Source organism: Amia ocellicauda, chromosome 21, assembly GCF_036373705.1.
Source record: "Amia ocellicauda isolate fAmiCal2 chromosome 21, fAmiCal2.hap1, whole genome shotgun sequence".
Classification (NCBI taxonomy): Eukaryota; Metazoa; Chordata; class Actinopteri; order Amiiformes; family Amiidae; genus Amia; species Amia ocellicauda.
Window position 1 is genome coordinate 15063635 of NC_089870.1, and position 21698 is coordinate 15085332.

Below are 21698 nucleotides of genomic sequence, written 5' to 3' on the forward strand. Positions count from 1 at the left end.
ACGGGCCAGCCTTCGCTCCCCACGTGCATCAGTGAGCCTTGGACGCCCGTGACCCTGTCGCCGGTTCACCGCTTTTCCTTCCTTGGACCACTTTTGATAGGTACTGACCACTGCAGACCGGGAACACCCCACAAGAGCTGCAGTTTTGGAGATGCTCTGACCCAGTCGTCGAGCCATCACAATTTGGCCCTTGTCAAAGTCGCTCAGATCCTTACGCTTGCCCATTTTTCCTGCTTCTAACACATCAACTTTGAGGACGAAATGTTCACTTGCTGCCTAATATATCCCACCCACTGACAGATGCCATGATAACAAGATTATCAGTGTTATTCACTTCACCTGTCAGTGGTCATAATGTTATGGCTGATCGGTGTATAGGCCTGATTATTTCTGTATAATGCTTCATGCAGACCACAATGCCTTTTTGTTTTCTTCAATGAAAAGAAGCCACTAGCGGTACGTGTTTGTTATGCGTGACGCTTGGGACGCTGGGGGTTGTAGTCCTTTATTTTGAGGAGGTTACGAGAGAGAGAGAGAGAGAGAGAGAGGGAAGAGCAGGGAGAGACGGGAAGGAAGGGTACGGAGAAGGACGCAGCGTAACGTGAAGCAGGCGGACCGGGGCTGCTGCTGACTAAATGCATAAGCGGTAAGGTGCAGGCGGGCCGACTCTGCCGCCGTTAATCGGGGTTATGGAGATCGCTGCAAATGCGACGTTTTAAGGGTCCGAAAACGACGTCTGTTTGCCTTGTGGTCGAAGCCCTTCCCGGACGGTACGCAGGCCCAACCTGTCTGTGTTTGTTTTCTTGACAGACGACCGCGGTTCCTGCTGCCGGGCTCCTCTCCGCCGCCGCAATAAACACACGTCTGATCGGCACAGAGAAGCGCAAAACAGGTACGTCTGTGCTTGGATATCTGCCGGTGCATTGAGAAATAGGCCATCTAATCTGTATTTATTTATTAATTTTCAAGGAGGTAAAGCTGGGTGGTGTTTACGTTTTTATATAGTAATAATACTCCTATAAATGCACTTGTTTTGTCACACTCAAGGCCCGCAATAGCCCTTATATCATGCTGCTAACTGATGTAGACAGCCCCCCCCAGAGTAAAGAAGGAAAATAAAATTGCTTGACAAAATTGAGCATGCATTAAGGTGCATGCATAAGTCATATTACATATCGCATCTTTCTTGACCAGACCTTTTTTGTATTTATTAGATTATCCTTCTGTTCTTATTGACCAGTGTAACCAGGTAGGTAATGTGATAGTAGTGCTATTTAACACATGTGTCAATGTTATATCGATATTTAATGTGCAATAAGGAACAGTACATATGTGCTGCAAAAATCAGTTGAATAGGTGGAACATTCTTCATGCACTTCAGAAACGATTTGCTGTACTTATGTTAGATCTTGTGGCCATTTTGACAACAAAGTAAATAATTGCTCAGATAGAAACCGTGTGATGGTGTGGTATAGCCTAATAACTCATTTCACAGCCTACAACATCGGCATCAATTTGTGCTATAACATTTGATATCGTTGTTTGTATTTCCCTATACTGAATCATGTCTATGTCTCATATTGTCTCATCACCATAAACACAACACAATGTTATTTTATGATTGATTGCTTCCTCCACAATGTCAAGCTAAGTACATCTGGTTTCTGGTGCGGCTTGATTCCTTCTCTGATAAACGTGGGGACAACTTGTACCAAGTTCAAGGTTTGCTTTCTCATGAGAGAACCGGTGGCGGGGGAGTACTCTAACCATACCACCGACACACCAGCTTTAGAGAAGTTACATACAATACTGTTGATTTTTCTACTTCTTTGTTATAATAATGCTACTAGAAAATAAAAAAATATATAAATACACGGAAGCTTTCCTTTAGAAATAGACTTTTCAAACACTGGACATTTTGGTTGATAGCAAATTGAATTAACATTTATGTATCATTAACTTCCAACCAGACATCAATGAAGATTACAAATTGACGTAAGACTTCAGAAATTGCTCAAAGTGATTCTGCTGAACAAACAAATCTAAAGTGAAGAAGTGGTGGTGAGGGGGGGTTGTTTTCATCATTAATTGGAAGAATCGTGTCTGTGTACTGAGTGTGTTGTTTTAATTGGCCCAAAGGCCAGGAGGGAGACCTGCTACTGTATAGAAACTGGCCCACAGAGGATTGTGCACAGTCAGAGGAGAAGTAGGCAGAACTGACAGCACTGCTAAACCAGTCTGTGGTTTGAACTTTTAAAGACCTTTTCAAAGCATTGTCCAACATCAGCAAGAATAAAAAAAGGCTTTACAATAATGTTTTAGAGATCTGCTTATTGTAATCTCTTTTTTTTCCCCCCTAGCAGAGATATTAAAAGCAAATAGAAACAGACTGCAGGAGGGCGTGCTGCTCGAAACAGCACCCTGCAGATGCACAAGCTCCTCCAGCACATTTTAAAACCCTACTCGACTCATTTCCTTTCCTGCTTTGGTAGCAATGATCTGATCTTTTGGTCTTAAGCTAGCTGGATCCAGGGGTTTAATCACTATTAATACTGCAAAACAAACTGCATTCATTTTTAGGTAAACATTGTGAAATTAATTGTCCCCTTTTTATATTTGTTTCTAGACTTTTTACAGTAGGTTAAGTTTAATATAGACTAGCATTAGAATAGTAGTATAACCACGGACAGCTTCTGCTTTGTGTGAATAGGTGCTGCCCCTGTCAGTATGAGGCGGATCAGTTGACATTAACTGAAGCTGTTAGCAGTAAAGTAGTATGACTGCGAACAGCTGCACATCAATTTAAATCTGGGACGTGTGGGGCTGTATGGGTCATTGCGGCTTTTTCTTCTCCTGTGCCCCCAGATGGACCAGCAAGCCCAGTCCTACATGCTTGCCAGTCTGACACGGCCGCACTCCGAGCAGCTCTTGCAGGGCCTGCAGCTCCTCCGGCAGCACCGCGAGCTCTGTGACATTGTCCTGCGTGTCGGGGACGCCAAGATCCACGCTCACAAGGTGGTGCTGGCGAGCATCAGCCCCTACTTCAAGGCCATGTTCACGGGAAACCTCTCGGAGAAGGAGAACTCGGAGGTGGAGTTCCAGTGCATTGATGAGGCGGCACTGCAGGTACACACAGGCTGGTTCTACACAGCTAGAGTTTCAGGCATGAGATCTATGTATTGATAGAAGGATTAGACTGATCAGAATTACACTGCTGTATACAGTATTTATTGCCATGAGTGAAGGTGCTGTCTGCTCTGGAGGTGGCAGCTCATGCTCAGTAATCTCCCGTGTCTCTGTGCAGGCTATCGTGGAGTACGCGTACACTGGCACTGTGTTCATCTCCCAGGACACTGTGGAGTCCCTGCTGCCCGCTGCCAACCTGCTGCAGGTCAAGCTGGTGCTGAAGGAGTGCTGTGCCTTCCTGGAGAGTCAGTTGGACGCTGGCAATTGCATCGGCATCTCCCGGTTCGCCGAGACGTACGGCTGCCATGACCTCTTCCTGGCCGCCACCAAGTTCATCTGCCAGAACTTCGAGGAGGTGTGCCAGACAGAGGAGTTCTTTGAGCTGACGCGGGCCGAGCTGGACGAGATCGTGTCCAACGACTGCCTGAACGTGGTGACGGAGGAGACGGTGTTCTACGCCCTGGAGTCCTGGATCAAATACGACGTGACGGAGCGGCAGCAGTACCTGGCCCAGCTGCTGCACTGCGTGCGTCTGCCCCTGCTCAGCGTCAAGTTCCTCACCAGGCTGTACGAGGCCAACCACCTCATCCGAGATGACCACGCCTGCAAGCACCTGCTCAACGAGGCGCTCAAGTACCACTTCATGCCCGAGCACCGGCTGTCCTACCAGACCATACTGTCCACCCGGCCCCGCTGCGCCCCTAAGGTGCTCTGCGCTGTGGGAGGCAAGGCCGGGCTGTTCGCCACGCTGGAGAGGTAACGTCTTTGTCTCCCCTGACTGCAGGTTATAGAGTGACAGCATGGGTCTTTTCATGTCAAAATCCAAAGGCACAAAAAGACTAGTGTGAATGAATTTTATCCCCCTTAAAAACAAACAAACAAACTTATGTAGTCCTGATTTCTGATTTACAAACAAAAGTCTGTTGGCTTGTTAAAAAATGTACATGTGTGGTATGTTATTGGAATGCCATGATTCCAGTTCATTGGCTCCAAGATCCAGGTTGTTTTTTAATCTTTGGGTGGCTTTACTCTCGGCTGGCCTGACCCGGGTCCTTAGTACGGCCAGTTCAGTAGGTCTTTGAGTATTGCTTTGGGGGAGTGATGCGAGTAGTGAGCTCTCTGGTTCAAGTCCCAGTGTTTAAAACTGATTCTGTGCCATAGCTGAGGTTGTTGACAGAGAAACCCTGTTGAAGGTCCCTCAGATGTGTTTTAAAGGGATATTCTGTGCTGGTTGTCATAATGCAGTGTTGTATATGTGCCATTCTTGAAAGGTATTCCAACTCCTGTGCTAGGCCTATTGCTGTACAGCCCTGGCTAGGACTCCTAGCGTGTGAAAACTACAAGAATGTGCAGAGTTATATTGTCACCTTCTGGTGGTCGATTAGGCTTATCCTTGAATCTTCAGCCTGGTCTGTTACTGAATTGCAAGTCCCTTTGAGCAAGCTTTTTTGAGTACCAGTTAGAAAGAGCTATGAAAGAAGGCCATGTTTTACACACAGTGTAGGAAGAAAGTTTGTTTTTATTTATGGGTGTGTGAGTGTAATTTAAACGGCAGAAATACTGGAGCCATTAATTGGACAGGAAATCTGTTCTGGTTGCACAGTCGCTGGACCGACGTGATTGGCAGAATTCCATGTTCAGAAATGTGTATGTGTATTCTGAACGTAACTAACTTGGTAGAATAACCGTTAAATCTAGATAATGGAGTGGAGATGGTAAAAGCTTGATCTTTTGGTATTCTGGTGCATGATTACCCAAGAGCAAGCATTTCACTGCTGGCTTATGTAATGTCCTTAGTATAGTACGGTACCATTATTTTTTCATCTTCAACCTATCTTGGAAATGTTCTAGACCCCCCAAAAGGAGAGAGAGGTGTTTAATGCAACCACTTTAAAAATGGACAAAAATAACACTGAGGAAATCTTGAATAGATTTCTTATTCTAAAGTGTAAACATTTAATTGAAAAACCAAAAGAGAGGAAATCCCAGCAATCCCAGCTCCCTCTCCTGGTCTCCCCTGTGATGTAAAACGGAGCCCCTCAGTCTGGTTAGTAACCCTTTGCCCCTGTCTTTCCCCCCCAGTATGGAGATGTATTTCCCTCAGACAGACTCCTGGATCGGGCTGGCGCCTCTCAGCGTCCCGCGGTACGAGTTCGGCATCGCGGTGCTGGACCAGAAGGTGTACGTGGTGGGGGGAATCGCCACGCACATGCGCCAGGGCATCAGTTACCGGCGGCACGAGAGCACCGTCGAGAGCTGGGACCCCGACACCAACACGTGGGTGGCCGTGGAGCGCATGGCGGAGTGCCGCAGCACGCTGGGAGTGGTGGTGCTGGCGGGGGAGCTGTACGCGCTGGGTGGCTATGATGGACAGTACTACCTGCAGTCGGTGGAGAAGTATATCCCCAAGGTGAGGGAGTGGCAGCCTGTGGCGCCCATGATCAAGTCCCGGAGCTGCTTCGCCACAGCCGTGCTGGACGGCATGATCTACGCCATCGGGGGCTACGGCCCTGCACACATGAACAGGTGAGAGATGTACACACACGTACAAACACGCATATTGCAAATGTGTTCACACAAAAATTCACAAACGCAGAGTCACACCGGTGCACCCTCACTGGAGAGTTTACTGAGTGTAAAAAGATTATAAACGGGGCAGCCTGGCTGGTCTAGATGGGTAGATTTTCCAGAGAGAATTTAAAAATTTGAATGGTTTAAAATGTTTAACTAAATGCAGAGGAACAGAATTTTAACTGCTTCTTCACACTCCACATAATGGCAAGGGCTTTGTTGCTTTTTGCTAATTGAGTCTCATCCCACAGAAGAGTACAACTTTTATTATAAATACTTGTCACAGAGGTAGTTATGTAACATTGAGCATCTCCAGTGAGCAGAATCAAGGAAAATGTTCATTCGGGCCCCAAGGACGTTCACATGAAAACAGCTTGCTGTCCTGGGAATGGAGAGTCTCTCAAACTGGTTCCTTTTGTTAAGTCTACATCGGTAGTGTTGGGAATGAATCCCAGCGCTCGGCAGGTTGAAGAAAGCTGAAAAACTGAGGGACGGTTGACCATACAGTCAAAAAATGAACACCATATGGCAGTATGAGTACAGTGGATTATCTCGCTGTGATGCTAGCCCCTCTGCTCCAGCAGGGACAGGCTGTGTTTGTGTGGCAGGATGGTTGTGTGTGTGTGTGTGTGTGTGTGTGTGTGTGTGTGTGTGAGAGAGAGAGAGAGAGAGAGAGAGAGAGAGAGAGAGAGAGAGAGAGAGAGAGAGAGAGAGAGAGAGAGAGAGAGAGAGAGAGAGAGAGAGAGAGAGAGAGAGAGAGAGAGAGAGAGAGAGAGAGAGAGAGAGAGAGAGAGTAGCTCTGCCTTGCCCCCTCTTGCCCAGTGAGGCGATCAAACGGCAAAGCCAGGGGACACGCTGGCCTCTCGGAAGCCTCACTCACTGATCCCTGGAGGCTGAGTGACACATCAAACCCAGAGATTGAAGAAAAATAGATACTGCTGCCTTTTATGTATTTTTGGTAGCAAGATTATTGGGTGCAATCTGAAGAGGTACTTATTAGAACAAGACATGAATAGATACATCTGTGCCTAGCCTCAGACAGAAGGAGACGGGCAGGTCATAGATATTGATCAACGCCACACTTTTTTTTAATTTTTAACTGCTGTACTGTGCTTTCAGTATGTGTTTGAGTTACTGGGATATATGAGAACAATAAGTACATTTGCCATGGAGCTCTGTTCCCTAGACAAAACCTCTCTTGCAGTTACTGTCTCTTAGACACTCTGGTACCTCAAAGAGAACATAGAGTCGACTGGGATCTGGATTTTTCTGTCCGGTATCCTTTGTGAATAGAGAAGGTATTCGCTCTCGGACTGTTTAACTCCCAGCATGCACATGATTTATTTCAAACTCTTGCTTCTTTCGCAGTGTGGAGAGGTACGACCCCAGTAAGGACTCCTGGGAAATGGTGGCCCCGATGGCGGATAAGAGAATAAACTTTGGGGTGGGCGTCATGCTGGGGTTTATATTTGTGGTGGGCGGACACAACGGCGTCTCTCACCTGTCCAGCATCGAGAGATACGACCCTCATCAGAACCACTGGACGGCGTGCCGGCCCATGAGCGAACCGCGGACAGGCGAGTGACTGCTCCTTTAGCAACAGCATTGCACTGCTCACGGGGTTATTGGAGAATTTTAGCACTGAAATATTATCAGGCCACTCTAATAAGAATCGTGCAGCTCTGTAAATGACCGTGATATGAATTGGCAGGTCTAGGGGGGCACTGTGACTGCCATAAACCTAATGAACTCTTCTGTCTTGTGCCGATTCTGGCTTGTGCTGTGCTGTACAGTGTGTCAGACTCGTGTTGCACCGTGCTGACCGATGGGTGTGTTTTCTTCTCACGCAGGGGTGGGCGCAGCCATCGTGGATAACTACCTCTATGTGGTCGGGGGTCACTCGGGGTCGTCGTACTTGAACACAGTCCAGAGGTACGACCCCATCACAGACAGCTGGCTGGACTCCAGCGGCATGAAGTACTGTCGCTGTAACTTCGGCCTGACTGCCCTCTGACCGTTAGAGTGACTGGACTACAGGGAGGTATGGACTGGTGGGTTGTTGCTTGTTGTTTTCGTTTTTGGTCAGTTTTGTTTGTTTATTTTTTTTAAGTGGGTGGTAGGAGGATGTGAATAGGGTATGAGGAAAGGAGGTGAAGAAAAAGAAGAATGTGAAACTAAAAAGTAGGATAAGTACCCATTTTTCTGGATGGGACTCAGACGTTGAATTCTGCATGATGTGTTTTGGCGAGAGGGTCTTGAGGAAATGGGAACTAAAGGAGATGGAATGACTGGAGATGAACAAAGAGGAAACGGCGAACAGCTGCCGATGCCGGGTGGGACTAGGAGCTGTGCGTGGACGAAGCAGGAAGAGGCTGGGCGCTACGCTGTTTGATTTCTGCTGGAGTGGAGCAGAGGGCTGCCCTAACCTGGTGCCCAGTGGAGAAAAGGAGGAGGTACCAGTCAGGGGTAGAAAGGCAGCCACATTTCTGCAATCTTTGTGGTTTTTATAATGTATTGTTCTTTTCCCCCCCCTTAGCTGCACTCCAGGTTTTAATGGTCGTTTTTGTTTTGTTTTGTTTAATATTGTTTTTATTTATTTAGTTTTACATTTTTCGTATTTACATTTTTCCAATGCTATTGGCGGTTGGCAGAGAAACGCTGTTTTCTTTACTAATCCTTAGTGTGTGTGTGTGTGTGTGTGTGTGTGTGTGTGTAGGGTTGAGAGTATCGGTGTGTGTTTGTGGTTTGTCTGACTGACTGACTGTAGCCTGGAGGTTGCATTTCTCCGGTCACAAGAAGTCTGACTGCATCTGTTAACGTAAAACGAACCAATGCTTCACAGAAAAAAAAAAAAAGAAAAAACTTTATACAAACTTGTTCACTTAAAAAGGGCTGCCTTTTTTTCTGTAAATAATCAAAGTTAAAAAAAAAAAAAAAAAAAAAATCCTCTAGTGCATTGCCTGTAAATGTTTTCTGCACTGGGTCTCTCGTTGGGGTGACGGGGAGGTGAGAGTGCGGGGGGGGGGGGGATAGCGAGTGGCTGAGAGAGTGAATAGTGAATAAACAAGCGCAATACACTTCACTGAGCTGTGCAAGTCACTTTCCTGGCTTCCTGTGCGATAGAAGTGATAGGACGTTACCCTCCTTTAGGTCACTGACTTTAATCTCCAGTTTAACCAATTTAATTGTAAAGAAGCTTCTACATTTCAGTTTCTAAACAATTCTTCACATTTGTCCCAACATTTCCCGTAGTTTTACACGTATGGAATATGAACGATGTAATCCTTCACGCATAGCCACTGCAGACGGATTTTGTAAATGATACTCTATCTGGTGCTATCATAGGATTCAGGATAAAGCTGTTAACGATGTCTTTGTTGTAGTGTAACGTTCCTCAGTGCATGAATTACTTTAACTGTTTCTTAGTTGTTTTTTATATGTATTTATTTTGTGTGTGTGTTTTTATTTATTTTGTGCCTGTGAGTCCCCCGCTTCCCTCATTTACCAATTTATTTCCATGACTGAATTTGTATCATTATAAAAATATATAAGTAGGTTGATAAGCTGGCTCCATGCAATAAATCGCTGTGCCTTAGTAGGCCTGCATCCCTTAGTACTGTTGTTGCCACCTAAAACCCCAGAGAGACTGTAAACAGGCCTCAGTCAAGTCATGTCGTAGTTATCCTCTCCTTTCTCTGGTGTACTTGGTTACTGAACGCGCATCCCTGTGTGAGTTGGGTTGGTGTCTTGGGAGTGCTGGAGATGGATTTCTGCTTGTGGTTTTACCCTCCTGCATAAGGAAGCAGCAACCCACGTTAAAAGTGCCAAAAATGAATGAACAGATGCCACATGTGTAACTGGTCCCTGTGAGCAAATTCGTGCCACTCCTGGGTTCTGCTGCAGCTACAGGTGCCGTTAATGCAACAGACATACGCATAACTATACAAACTCAGCCATTTGGGGACAGTTGATACATGTTAAGCATGATGGCTCAGCTCAGCGTTCACAAACATACGGATGCTGCTGATGGAGTTGAGACTGCTGTGAGGTCTTTGAAGTGTGTTGGTAATTCCTATTTTTTTCCTTTAAAAAGCTGTACATGAATAGATATGAAAGGCAATTAAAAGTAGCTTTAGTATGATGTTGGTTGAGAGGGCTGGCTGAACCCCCTGGTTTTGTCATCCCCTTATCCCATCTTTCCTGAGCAGAACAGTGTACTAAAGCACACCAGAGAAAAGAAGGTAACTCCACAGATCTCAGCCCTGTTGTGAATCCCACAGAGTGGCAGGGAGGGCACCCGTGTCATATAGCTGAGGTGGCAAGTGAGGCGCAGTGAGACTTCTGTTGCAGTCAGGGTGTTTGCAGGACTAAGGGACTCTGCAGATCTACACTGGGGTCAGGGGTTAACTGCGGGAAAAATGATTCTTTATGTACTTTGGGCCATATGGAAACGGAAAATATAGAGAGTGATTATAATATTTGCATGTCAGAAAACTATAGAGAACTGCATTGCACTTACCAACTAATCTAGTGGATATTGCCCATATTGTTTTAAATTGAGGTCCGTAGCATTGTTTTGTTTTTTGTTTGCTTTTTTAAGAATGCAATAAGACTTTTTTATTTTTTATTTATTATGAATATTATTTTTGAAATTGTTTGTGCGTGTGTTTGTGTCTTTTGTATACCGTAATTATGTGTAGTTCCCCTTGAGCTGAGGTTTCTCTGACATTGCATTGATGGAAATGTAAAACATGTAAACAATGTCAGTACAACTTTGTGAGTGTGTTGAGAGAGGCAGACACATGGCAGTGCTGGAGATGCTGTAATGAGCGCTGTTCTTTCCTTTTCTTGTCTTTTTTTGACCACTTAGTCAAGAGAAATGATATCCTTCCGAACTCATCTGTTACTCTTCTTGTCTGTGTTTGCCTTCAGAAACCAACCACATTGTTGTGAATTTCTCTCTCTCTCTCGCTCGCTCTCTCTCTGGATGTATGTATGTTATGTTTATTTATATAAACATAACATGCATACATATATGTGTGTGTGTATGTAATATACATATACATACACATGCAGACAAGCCAGGTGATTATAAAGTTGATCCTATTTAACATGTACCTTTAAAACACAGGTATACCAAAGTTAACATCTGTCACTGGGAGCAGTTATTGATAGTTGTTTGATCTTGGCCCTGCCTTGTGCAGGTACTTGAATAATATCTCTAAGTTTGTGGCCATTTTGGAACCCAACAGCATTCTTCTCAACTGATATTGGGAATGTGAATCCACTCTTAATAAATGACTGTACTGTATATTACAGTGTTGACATTCGCCATAATTGCACCTCTCTTATAGTTACAAACTGTAAAAAGGGACCACCAATATTATAATCACCTTGGTTTTATCGGTGTACACCGTGTTGCTCGGTAGTATCGGACCTCCCTACAAAAGTTAAGCTATTGTTTATTTCAATAGAGATTATTAAGAGCAAAAGATTAGTTGGATTACAATTAAAACCTTGGCTCTGGTTTGACTTCACTGCAGTAAATCTCTTCTAGATTGAATCCAAAGTGTGAAATTGAGCCATTTGCATTGACAACGCATAATAGATTTGTTTGGTAGTTAAGATAGTATTGGTGTTACTCAACACTATAAATTCCATATTTGAAATATTACCCTCTGTTGGAATTAAGTTTAATCAAATAATACTGCAGTGTAGGTAAGGTCTCCCACACTTCTGAGCCACACTGTGTGCAGGTACGGTTACTACAGAGGCCCGGGAAGAGGGATCGGTGAATAGCAGAGATGGAATTTGTGTTAACCAACGAGTTGCCTTGAAGTAGCATTCTCAGCAAATGATCTTGGGAGTGGTACCGTGTTTTTATACAAGCTGTGTATGTAGTAGAGAGAGACTAAACTCCTGTCGGTTTACTTTGTGTATTGATTTAATTCCCTACCATTTATCGGTCGTTGCTCCTTGGAAGGAGCTAAGAGACTGATCTCCTCTGCTGGATTGCAGCTGTGCAGCCAGGGGTGTGCCATGTGATTGGAGGGCAGGTCAGCCAATCTCTGTGCTGCTCCGTGCCAACACAGTGACCTGGGAGCTGTCAGGCCAGCCAAACTACCCTCCTGCTGGTTTCAGCATGCACTGAGCCCTGGGCCTCCTGATAGGGTTTTACTGCCCTTCTCAAATTTTGTCCCAGGGTAGAGGGGCAACAGTAGAACTGTGGATGGTGAAAACATGGCAAATTGTCCTTAATGTCATTTGAAACTGTGTGAAAAGAATTAAAGGACAACAACAATGCCTGTGGATTTCTTTTGCAGTTTTATTTTTAAATTGGTAGCAAGAGCACTTAGCCATTCTAACCATGTAGTCTTGGTTTTACCCTGGGATAAAAAAATATATAATGGCAGTTGCATTTCATTAAGGAAAGTGTATTTCCAATCCCAAACTCTGTGTCCAGTTCAGTGAAGATTTGGGAAGACCTTAGTGGAGATACAGGGGATAAGCCTGCCAGCTTAAACCAGCTGCTGGTACCAGAGGAACCAGGTAACCTCTCAAGCCATTCGAATACAAGTCTTATTCAATCCAGTTATTTCAAGACTATAGTTTAGTTTGTGTTCCCACTTCTTGTTTTCTAACCTCCGCTTTGGCCCTGACCAAAACCTATACTAAGAAACCATCATTTCATGGAACTTTTGATGTCAAGAGTCTAATATACATGTATATAGGTATTATACGATATAGTGCAATAATATTTTGTACAGGTTTTTTCTATTAGCCATTTATTTATATGTAAGTGAATCAAATGCATAGACCTATTGTTGTACGTATCTGTTATGGTTTATTTGTATCTCTTGGTGATGCGTGTCGGTAGCTCGGTAGATGTTCTTCCATGTTCAATCATGATAGCTCTTCACTGGAAAGAAATACAATCTCAAACTCGTTATGACATTCAGTTCACATAAGATCAGCCTCTTTATCCCCCTTTCATTCATTTATTGATTGTATTTTTGGCTTTGCAAGATTCATTAATGTCAAGGGAAGCCTACCTAAATGAACATCTTCAGGCTGTTATTAGTTTGTTTGTTTGGCCTTTAGCAATAAGTGTGATGCATTTGAGGACCCTCGAGTGTTGATACTGGTGGTGAGCACACATGGTCACAGACCTGCTCTGGGGGGACCGAACTCTCCCTGCAGGGAACTGGGACAGAGGATTGTGGATGTGAAAGAAGTTGCTGTCATCAAACTTCGTATTCACTCTGTGACATCCACTTGGAATTGTACAGCAGCGTTTCTTATTTTTTTGTGTTTGGACAAATCTGTCGAGTTTACACAATTCACATTTCAATGAGAACAGCCACACAAGTGCTGAGCTGTGTTACCACTCTGATACTACTGGACTGTGGGATGTTTGTGGGCCCCTTGAAAAGGTTTGAGGCTGTAAAATCAGTAGAGGTTAAGCGGTCTAAGGTTTATTGCTTTTATCTGGCAGATCATTGCGTTGATTTTATTTAACTTTTTGTTTCCAAGATGCATGGTGGATCTGTTGCGTTAACAAATGGAAATATTCCATAAAACAATTGGGAGTGTTCATAAGCGTAGGGAAACCTTGAATTTTTTCATTGCCTGGCTTCATTCCTGCTTGCCATCATTTTCACCGAAGTGCTCGTTTCTAAAGAAGGATCGGAATGGAAGACGAGTAAGCCGCTAAGAATTGTTTTAAGTCGGATTTGTAACTTGTTCTGCTCTAAAAAACAAAACCAATCTTTTCAAACTGATGTCATGTTAGCCAAATTTTCGTTCACCCAGTTCCTCTTGTTGAGCCCGTGTGTGTGTGCCTGAATCCCAGGTGTAGAACTGCGTTTTCTACCCACCCCTCATCCCCAGTACAGTGTCTCATTACTGGAATAGATGCATAACTATGGAGTGTGTATCAATACTGATATTTTTATTTGTATTTATTTTCTATGTTTTTTTTTTTTTTCTTGTGTAGTTTGGATACATACCCCTAAAGTTCTGTATGGCTGCCCAGCAGAAAATATTAAGCATTATTTACATAATCATTCATATCTCAATTCAATGCAAAATCTTGAGTTCTGTTGTACAATTCACATGGGTCTTCACTCATATACCTGAGAAGAAATGGCATTAAATGTTCTTACCCCTGTCTTCAGCAGTACTACGATGATCCCAATTCTCCAGACAGATGCATTTGAATATTTCTCAATCATTCAGCATTGTGCTTCAGAACACAGTATTTTGCAAAAGCAAGAGAAGGTCTGTAAATGCATGGAAACAACTACATGAGGTGTGTTTTCAAAAGGGGTAGCCGTTATATCTTTAAGGGGGTTAGGTATTTTATGTGAGAAATAGTGCTAGCTGACTTAAAAAGCTAAATATATGCCTGCCTTAAATAGAACAAACAAAAGAAAGGTCATCTCAGATTTTTAACTTATTTGAAAAATTTTAGTCATGGACAAAGTTTGCTCATCCTCCTATAGGCTGCCCGAATTTGTCTTAAATGTTATCAATCTCATCATTGATATTGTGCGTACATGTCATTCAATTATCATTAGTTTCCAAAAGGGTGTGCAAATAGTTTTTGTCCATGGTTATATACATATATATATTGATTTTTGTATTCACCATATGTTTGTATACACATATAGTATACACACATTGGTGCTGGAAACAAACTGCTCTGAGTGAACTTGATGGATTTCTGGCTTTTGATGAAAATCATTTTAGTTCAGATGCAAAGGATAGATTCTGTGAAGATGTTCAGTTCTAAAGTATATTCATGCTGGGCTGCTTAGTTTTCAGACGGCAGCGCGTGTGTGAGCGTGTGCGTTTGTGTGTACATACCAGAGTTGCAGTCAACGACAATTAGTCATGCAGACATACATACGGTCGCAATATTGTAGCTGTGATTGCAGTTGACTCCAACCCTGATATAACGAAACAAAAAAGAATTGGACGAGAATAGTGAAAAGTTTGCCTTATGCGCTGTGCTTTCCTCTAAAGAACTCTAACAAATTTTTAAACACTTCTTAAAACCTTTTTGTCTGATGGGGGTACTGTCCGTGGGTCCCAGATTACGGCAAGAGTGTATAAGTCTGTGAATGTCGATGTTTTTTAAAACGTGCTCTTCTGTGTATATACTGCTGTGTCGTGGTGTTAATTAAAACTGATTCCTGCGGGATTCCTTCGTTTACATTATCATGATGAGCAAAATGACTGTTGCATACGTTTTCATCATTGTTGCGCATCTGTCAAAGCGCAGTGTTTAGATTTACATGCTTCTTGTGAAAACTGCAAAATTAATCACTGTTTATTACAATATTCCATTGAATGTGTGATCTTTCCTAAATAAACACAAAAAGAAAAAGAAGCTGCATTCATGACTGCTTTACAAGTAAAAACCTTTTTATTTTTTCCTTCATATTAAAATGTCTCTCACTATAGACCAAGTACTGTCCAGAAAAAGGAGTCGCTTTAAACAAGTTTATTATGGTCAATATTTGAATACAAAAATATTTTCCCTTTTTACAAAACAAAATATATAAATAACTGCATAGTTGGGGGTTGACTGTAAAACAAGTTTCTGATTATAAACATGAAACAGTGCTAAGTTCAATTAACAATTACAGTATGTATTTGTATTCAAGATATGAAAATATGGAATGGGAAATGAACCCCTGTACAGGTTATGATGAACATTTCAAAAACATTCATGATCTGTAAATATTAAGATGAGCTTACAAAATATTAATGCGAAGAGGTTAAGAAACCATAGTGTTGCTAGTGTTAAAATCCTCCCAATCATTGATTCAGTGAAAGATTACTTCAGATAAAATCAGAAAAATGTATTAAAATGTTTCCCCTCCTTCGAGAGTTTACTATGGAAGCCTAGCTGGGACAATGTTGTGAAGAATCATATGTCAATAAAAGGCTCAAGAATGACCCTCTTATCTATTTTGATAGCTGGTGCACAAAATACATCTCCTCACTTAAACGACTAAAAACTCCATTATGTTCTGCACTGCTTTGATAAAGTCAAACACCCCGGTTGTCTTGTGCTTGTTAACATGTACAAACAGAACACTAGTTCACCTAATGGACACTACTTAACACCTGATCCTTATTTTGTTTACCTATGAATCTATACAATCTATCTCCAAAAGAATACCTGGAAAAAATAAAACGTCCAAAACGTCTTCTACGTACCCTGCTAGAACTAACACCCGCATAACGGAGTGGAAAGCAAGTCAACATGGCTTCTGGCTTCCCCTAGCGGAGTCCTCCAAGCAAATATCACTTTGGCACCCTAGAGATCACGTCTTAAATCTTCATTCGGTAAAAGCAGTAATAAGTCATTGCTATTTTTGCTGCAGATATGGGCAAGCATCCTTCTAAAGCACCGCACCTGTACAAGTTACTCCTTTGTGATCCTTACTGGGTGACATGTATTAAGGAATTAACATCTGTGCAAGACTGCAGAACAATGGTTTGAGGGCTAAGATTCGCTTTAGAGAGAAAGACAAAGTGCATCCGTCCTCTGATTCTCCGGTCTTTACCGAGATGTGATGTGGAGAAGCCCAAGTTCCATGCGTGTCCGGGAAGAACCACAAAGTACCGATGGGCATTTCTCTTCTTAGCTCCCGTCTTCATTCACAATAACCAGCTCAGAACTGAATAGCCTCCAGCAATCTAAATCGAGTTTCGAATCTAAGAGCAAATATGTCTCTTATCTGCTTCCCTTGAACTGGGAAACTATTTAAATAAGTCTCCTTATCTTTAAAGAGCCACATCCATCAGTTCAGACACAACATCAGGTAGACTATTCCTCCGACGAATGTTTGGAAGTCACAGAAATGCACATTGAGGAACTAGAAACCCACACAGGTGAAACACAGACTAAATCTTGACGCTCGAGAATAAAATATTATCTTTCCCAAATACCAAACACCACAGAGCTGGTCACCACACTGGTTTGACACCGTTACAGAGCAACTCTCGCCACCTCCTTCTGCAAGCGTCCCATAAAGCACCTTTTAATTAAATCTGAAATCAGAACTATTATAGTCCAGGGATATATTCTTGGATTCCAAGCAAGCCAAAACATTTTTTCAAAAGCTCTGCAAATTTGCAAGCCGAGTACTATTTTCGAATAACTGCAGACTGGCAGAATAGGGCTCTATTCACTTAAACCTAAACCCAGGCGTTGTTTAAATAAGTGGGTTAACTTTTGGTATACAGACAACAAAGCACAGTAAAGCTACCATTAACAAAATATTTAGGGCTGTACTTCTGTGCCAGATATTGTCATTTGACAATATTATATACAAACGCACACCTAGGTTTTTATTTTTGTTTGTTTGTGGTCAAATAAAATACTGACTTGAACTCGTCCCAATTCATCAGTGCTAAATAACTACAACACAAAGGGTAAGACAATACTGTGATAAAGAGGGCCATGTGGTTTGTGTGATTTGTGCATTCAATTGCTGTGGCAAACTACGCAAAACACAGGGCCCTAGTGAGAAAGTATAACGGAATAAAACATTAACTGCGTCAACTTAAGTGAATGAACAAATTTAGGCTGGTTCTCTCTTATAAAAGGTATACATTTAACCCCCTTTTTAAAAAATATAGAAACTCCTTGGTTTGTAACAACACCCTTTGTTCCCTTTGCCTCCTCTCCCGCCCGCCGCCCGGCGCGCTCACTTCTCAGGGGCGCGGATATAGACCAGTGAGGACAGCAGCAGCAGCTCCGGCGGCTTGTTCAGCAGGATGAGGTTGTCATTCCTCAGCCCGTCGTAGTGCATCCAATAGCCGTCGATCTGGAACGCGGCCGAGTAATGGTGCTCCTCCTTGTTGAAGAGTGTGGCTCCTTCTAGTAAATACCTGCCACACGTCAAATGGAAAACAAAAGCGCGTTATTCCTCGGCCAGGGTTGAAGCTATCAGACCATGCTGAGCAGTGGTCCCTGCCATCCCGTGTCAGCTCTGAGAACCATGTCTACCAAAAGTGAACCAGTACCTAATTAAGCTCTTGTATGGATCAGTGGCATCAGTACATATTTAAACGCTTTAGTCAATACAGTGGGGGATCTCTGGGTCACTGGCGTGGGGTTGGACTGCTCACCTGTGCTCAGACAGTGCCAGGTGGTAGGGCACGTACGCCAGCTCCTCGGACTTCCACAGCTGCATGTTTAGGATGACGAAGGGGGGGGCTCCGTGGCAGAACTCCCTGGGAGAGAACTCCCTCAGCCCGTCACACCTGCAAGGCAGCACAGCCAACAGCCCCGATCAACACACCTGCACGAACGGAGTGTGCTCCCTTGTCATTTGCACGCTTCAATGTACTCCGCCATTTTTGGCCGAGAGGATGCATTCAATGCAATTTGAAATATTGCATACACTGTCAAGTATGCAAGCACCTGAATAAATAAATCATCAGAAGATGGAAATAAAAAGAATATGATACTAAAAACAACTGCCTGGAATTAATACAGTGCCAAAACACATTTAAAAATAAATATTTGAAGTTTTGCAATCGTTTTCTCGTATGACCTTTTCGTCACAAAACAGCACAGACACCCTGGAATTTTATTGCACTGACAAACATACTGAAATGTATAGCTTTGACCTACTAAGATGTGAAGGCAGTGCCAAAGAATTCCTGCAAGTAACTCAGAGATCCTAGAGCAGTACTCCTAGATAAAGGAAGACCACGTCAGTACTTCACAGGAGGAATGATACAAACCCTTCTCTTTCAGATGAACAGTCCTCCTGCACCTACGATTTTCAGGAAGTCTTTGTCTTTGCTGTGGACTTTTTGCATACCACAATTGGTGTATGAAACTCTACACGCAAGTCTTCCAATTTTGTATACCATCAGAAAGAAAACGATACATCTGAAAAGTAAGCCTTCTTTCTTCATTCCTAAACGTCCTTTTCGCAGTTAATTCTCAGCTCACAAGCAGGTGCATCGGTATTGTGTTAGTCTTACCCCAATTCCTCACAGAGCACTATCTTGGGACAGAAGAACTCATCCACTGCTGACTGAATGAGGTCTCTGTGAGGCAATTCATGTGGAGGGCTGCAGGAGAGGAAGGAAAGTTCAATTTAAATGTCACCCCACAGCTGAAACACATGCTAGGGGAGGTGGATGCCCTCCCATCCCACTGTCTATACACACACCTCATCCAAACCCCCTGAGCTTGGCCAGGGTCGATCACATAGCCAGCGAACCCAGAAAGAAGACAATTACGGCCGTTACAGTTGGTAACCGATCAGCTTTCCTTCCCATCGGTACAGAGAACTCAGCAGTGGACAGCTGTACTTTATTTTAGTGTGATGAACTGTCCAGGGAAGAAATCAAAGCACATTTCTGGGCTAAGGTGTTTGCCTTAAGCACTACACTGTAGAAAACATCAATACTCATTTCATTTCTCACCAAGAATTCATAACTTGCTGTTAATAGGTCACCATGTGTACATTTATATATGATAATGGTTAATTTGGATACTTGTGCTATAGGCTCACAGTATATCTAGAGGCCATTGACTTGGTGGAAAACAGAGAAGTTTAATACAAATTATATGAGCTGTTGTTTCTATCTATTGTTCATCACCATGTTTGTAGATTCAGATTAGCTAGTTTGACCTCACTCTCTCTAAATACTTCACAATAACAAAGTTTGTCCATCAGCATTCAAACAAACCAAAGAGTAAGAAACGGGTGCCTGTTTACTTAATGTTTATTGTCCTCTGGATGAACTCCTGGAAGCGGGCAGGACAGTTCCAGCTGGTGCAGTAGCTCTCCTGAATGGTGGACATGAGGTTCTCCAGGTTCTTGGTGAAGTTCTCGTGCTCGTTCCCGAACAGGTCGATCTCCAGCGCAGCCTTGTGGATCTCCGATCGGTACTGCCGCTTCTCCATCTTGTCCCAGATCCACAACAGCTTCACCGTGGTGTAGTTGTAGGAATCCATCAGGTACAAGAAGTGATTGACGAACTCCTTCCCCAGGTAGATGGACACCTCTCTGGGGAAGGTCTGGTTCTCCCGCAGGATGACGTAGAGCAGCATAAGGAAGCCGTCGATGGTGCACGTGTTCTTCAGGTTAATCTTGACGTACAGGGGGGTGCAGGAGATGGCTTTCCGCCCAGCCTTGATAGTGTAGACCCCACCCCAGGGAAGCACGGGTCTCCAGAAGGACCGGTCCTGGTTATCATTATTGTTGACTGAGGCACGGATTTCTTCAAACAAAGTCTTTGTCCTTTGAATACAAATATATACAGATATAAAAACATATGGAAAAAAGATAAGTGCATCACACTGTGACCTGTTTATGTGTAACGTTTCCTTTGCTCCATTAGATCAAATACAAGATTATTCCTATTCATTTCGAGGCACCAGACTTGCCAACAGCGTGGGCGGAACTGAGCTGGCTCAGGCTCAAAAGCTTTAACAGAAGAAGGCTTAACCACAATGTGGACAGTTTGCAGGCTAACACAAAACACAACAGCACTAACACTCTTCACTCCGAGCACCATTAGTGTTTAGCAGGCAGGGTGCACTCAGATTACCCCTGCCACACTTCAAGCCTGATCGTTAGAAAATGATCACTGGGTTTAGTAACGCTGATGAAGTCATAATCATGTGTTCATATGCTTGTATAGGAATGCATACATGATACATATATTTTGGAAGATGCACCATAGAGTTTATTTATCCCACTAATATACTATCTCTATGCATGATGAAACATAACCTACTGAATCAAGTGATCTGTGCATGGATTACAATAGATATCAAATTACAAATGCATCTGGTTTTCAAGTTTTATATTATGATTATATATATATAGGCTACTACTTTTTGCAATACCAATACCATGCAAGGGCACAGGGTGGACGTGTTAAATATTGCCACTTAGCTAAGGCGTCCATCGACTCTTTAGTATATATTGTGCACAATGCAGACCCCGATCAAATGAGCCTGTCAGCTCACACAGAAGCAATCGGGCGACATGAGCCTCAATGCAAACACATCGAGAGAGAGAGAGAGAGAGAGAGAGATGCCCTACCGCTCATATTGCGTGCCGTGTGCGTGTGCGTACAGGCTCTTCAGGTCTTGTGTGTATTTCACCGAGTAGGATTTACTCTCCATCGTCTTCTGGGTTTCCTCATGTCTCCACGTCGGCCTGTCGCCCGGGTCTTCTTGCAGCTCTCTGGTGTTTTTGTCGTTGTCGTTTCGTGTGACCTAAACCGCCCTCGTCCCTGCCTGTCACACACGGAACTGGCTTTGTTATTGTGTGAGTCTCTCTCTCTCTCTCTCTCTCTCTCTCTCTCTCTCTCTCTCTCTCTCTCTCTCTCTCTCTCTGGGCCACAACCCACCACTGCCCGACACTCGGCAGACGCGCCGCTCACGCACGCACGTAATCACGTAAGCACGTAACGCACGTCCGAAGCCGTACGTGAGTGGGCGGGGCTTGCTCAGATCTCGCCGCATACTGATTGACAGTGGCCTGATCCGCTCACCTTCTATGACGCAATATCGACGTTCTGGAGGCGGTGAAATGAGTGCCAAAGTCACATATATACAGGTGATTAAATTACAATTACAGCAAACAATCAACTGCTAGTGATAATAAAGTACAGTACAAGACAGTTACATACCCTGATTTGGAGCATGCAGGCTAGCACAACCCAGATGTGCTCAAATGGTGCATGTTGTGATTCTGATTTTTTGGTTTAGGTTTCTCAGTAATTAGGGTTATGGTCAAGGTTAGGGTTATGGTTTCAATAGGGGTACTTAGGTGCTTGTTATATTTGGGTTATCTTCTTAGAGTCATATTTGTGTGTTATTGTTTTAGCTACATTTCACCGTGAAATTAAATGGTTTAGGTTTAGGATTAGCAGCTTGAATCAGG

The 21698-nt window shown here is 43.4% G+C and overlaps 2 protein-coding genes across 2 annotated transcripts; one reads left to right on the forward strand and one right to left on the reverse strand.

Annotated features, from left to right (window-relative positions):
- The first annotated feature begins 549 nt into the window (after positions 1-549).
- Positions 550-15151, forward strand: klhl28 (kelch like family member 28). Its single transcript, XM_066694747.1, has 7 exons — positions 550-646; positions 811-892; positions 2866-3126; positions 3305-3942; positions 5269-5712; positions 7126-7334; positions 7608-15151. The coding sequence occupies exons 3-7, from the start codon at positions 2866-2868 to the stop codon at positions 7769-7771; spliced, it is 1716 nt and encodes a 571-aa protein (XP_066550844.1). The 5' UTR covers positions 550-646; positions 811-892; the 3' UTR covers positions 7772-15151.
- An 18-nt stretch (positions 15152-15169) lies between these two features.
- Positions 15170-21159, reverse strand: dorip1 (dopamine receptor interacting protein 1). Its single transcript, XM_066694748.1, has 5 exons — positions 20853-21159; positions 19518-20042; positions 18775-18864; positions 17908-18042; positions 15170-17667 (listed from the first exon to the last, which is right to left on the reverse strand). Exons 1-5 carry the CDS (start codon positions 20933-20935, stop codon positions 17484-17486), a joined length of 1017 nt encoding a protein of 338 aa, XP_066550845.1. The 5' UTR covers positions 20936-21159; the 3' UTR covers positions 15170-17483.
- Between the last annotated feature and the right edge of the window lie 539 nt (positions 21160-21698).

Excerpts from the sequence above, each read along its gene's own strand:
- dorip1 (XM_066694748.1), bottom strand. The coding sequence starts at position 20,935 with ATGGAGAGTAAATCCTACTCGGTGAAATACACACAAGACCTGAAGAGC. Across the intron at positions 20,043-20,852 it reads CACGGCACGCAATATGAGCG|GACAAAGACTTTGTTTGAAG; the intron begins GTAGGGCATCTC and ends TTGTATTCAAAG. Across the intron at positions 18,043-18,774 it reads GTGCTCTGTGAGGAATTGGG|GTGTGACGGGCTGAGGGAGT; the intron begins GTAAGACTAACA and ends GCTGCCTTGCAG.
- klhl28 (XM_066694747.1), top strand. The coding sequence starts at position 2,866 with ATGGACCAGCAAGCCCAGTCCTACATGCTTGCCAGTCTGACACGGCCG. Across the intron at positions 3,127-3,304 it reads TTGATGAGGCGGCACTGCAG|GCTATCGTGGAGTACGCGTA; the intron begins GTACACACAGGC and ends GTCTCTGTGCAG. Across the intron at positions 7,335-7,607 it reads CATGAGCGAACCGCGGACAG|GGGTGGGCGCAGCCATCGTG; the intron begins GCGAGTGACTGC and ends CTTCTCACGCAG.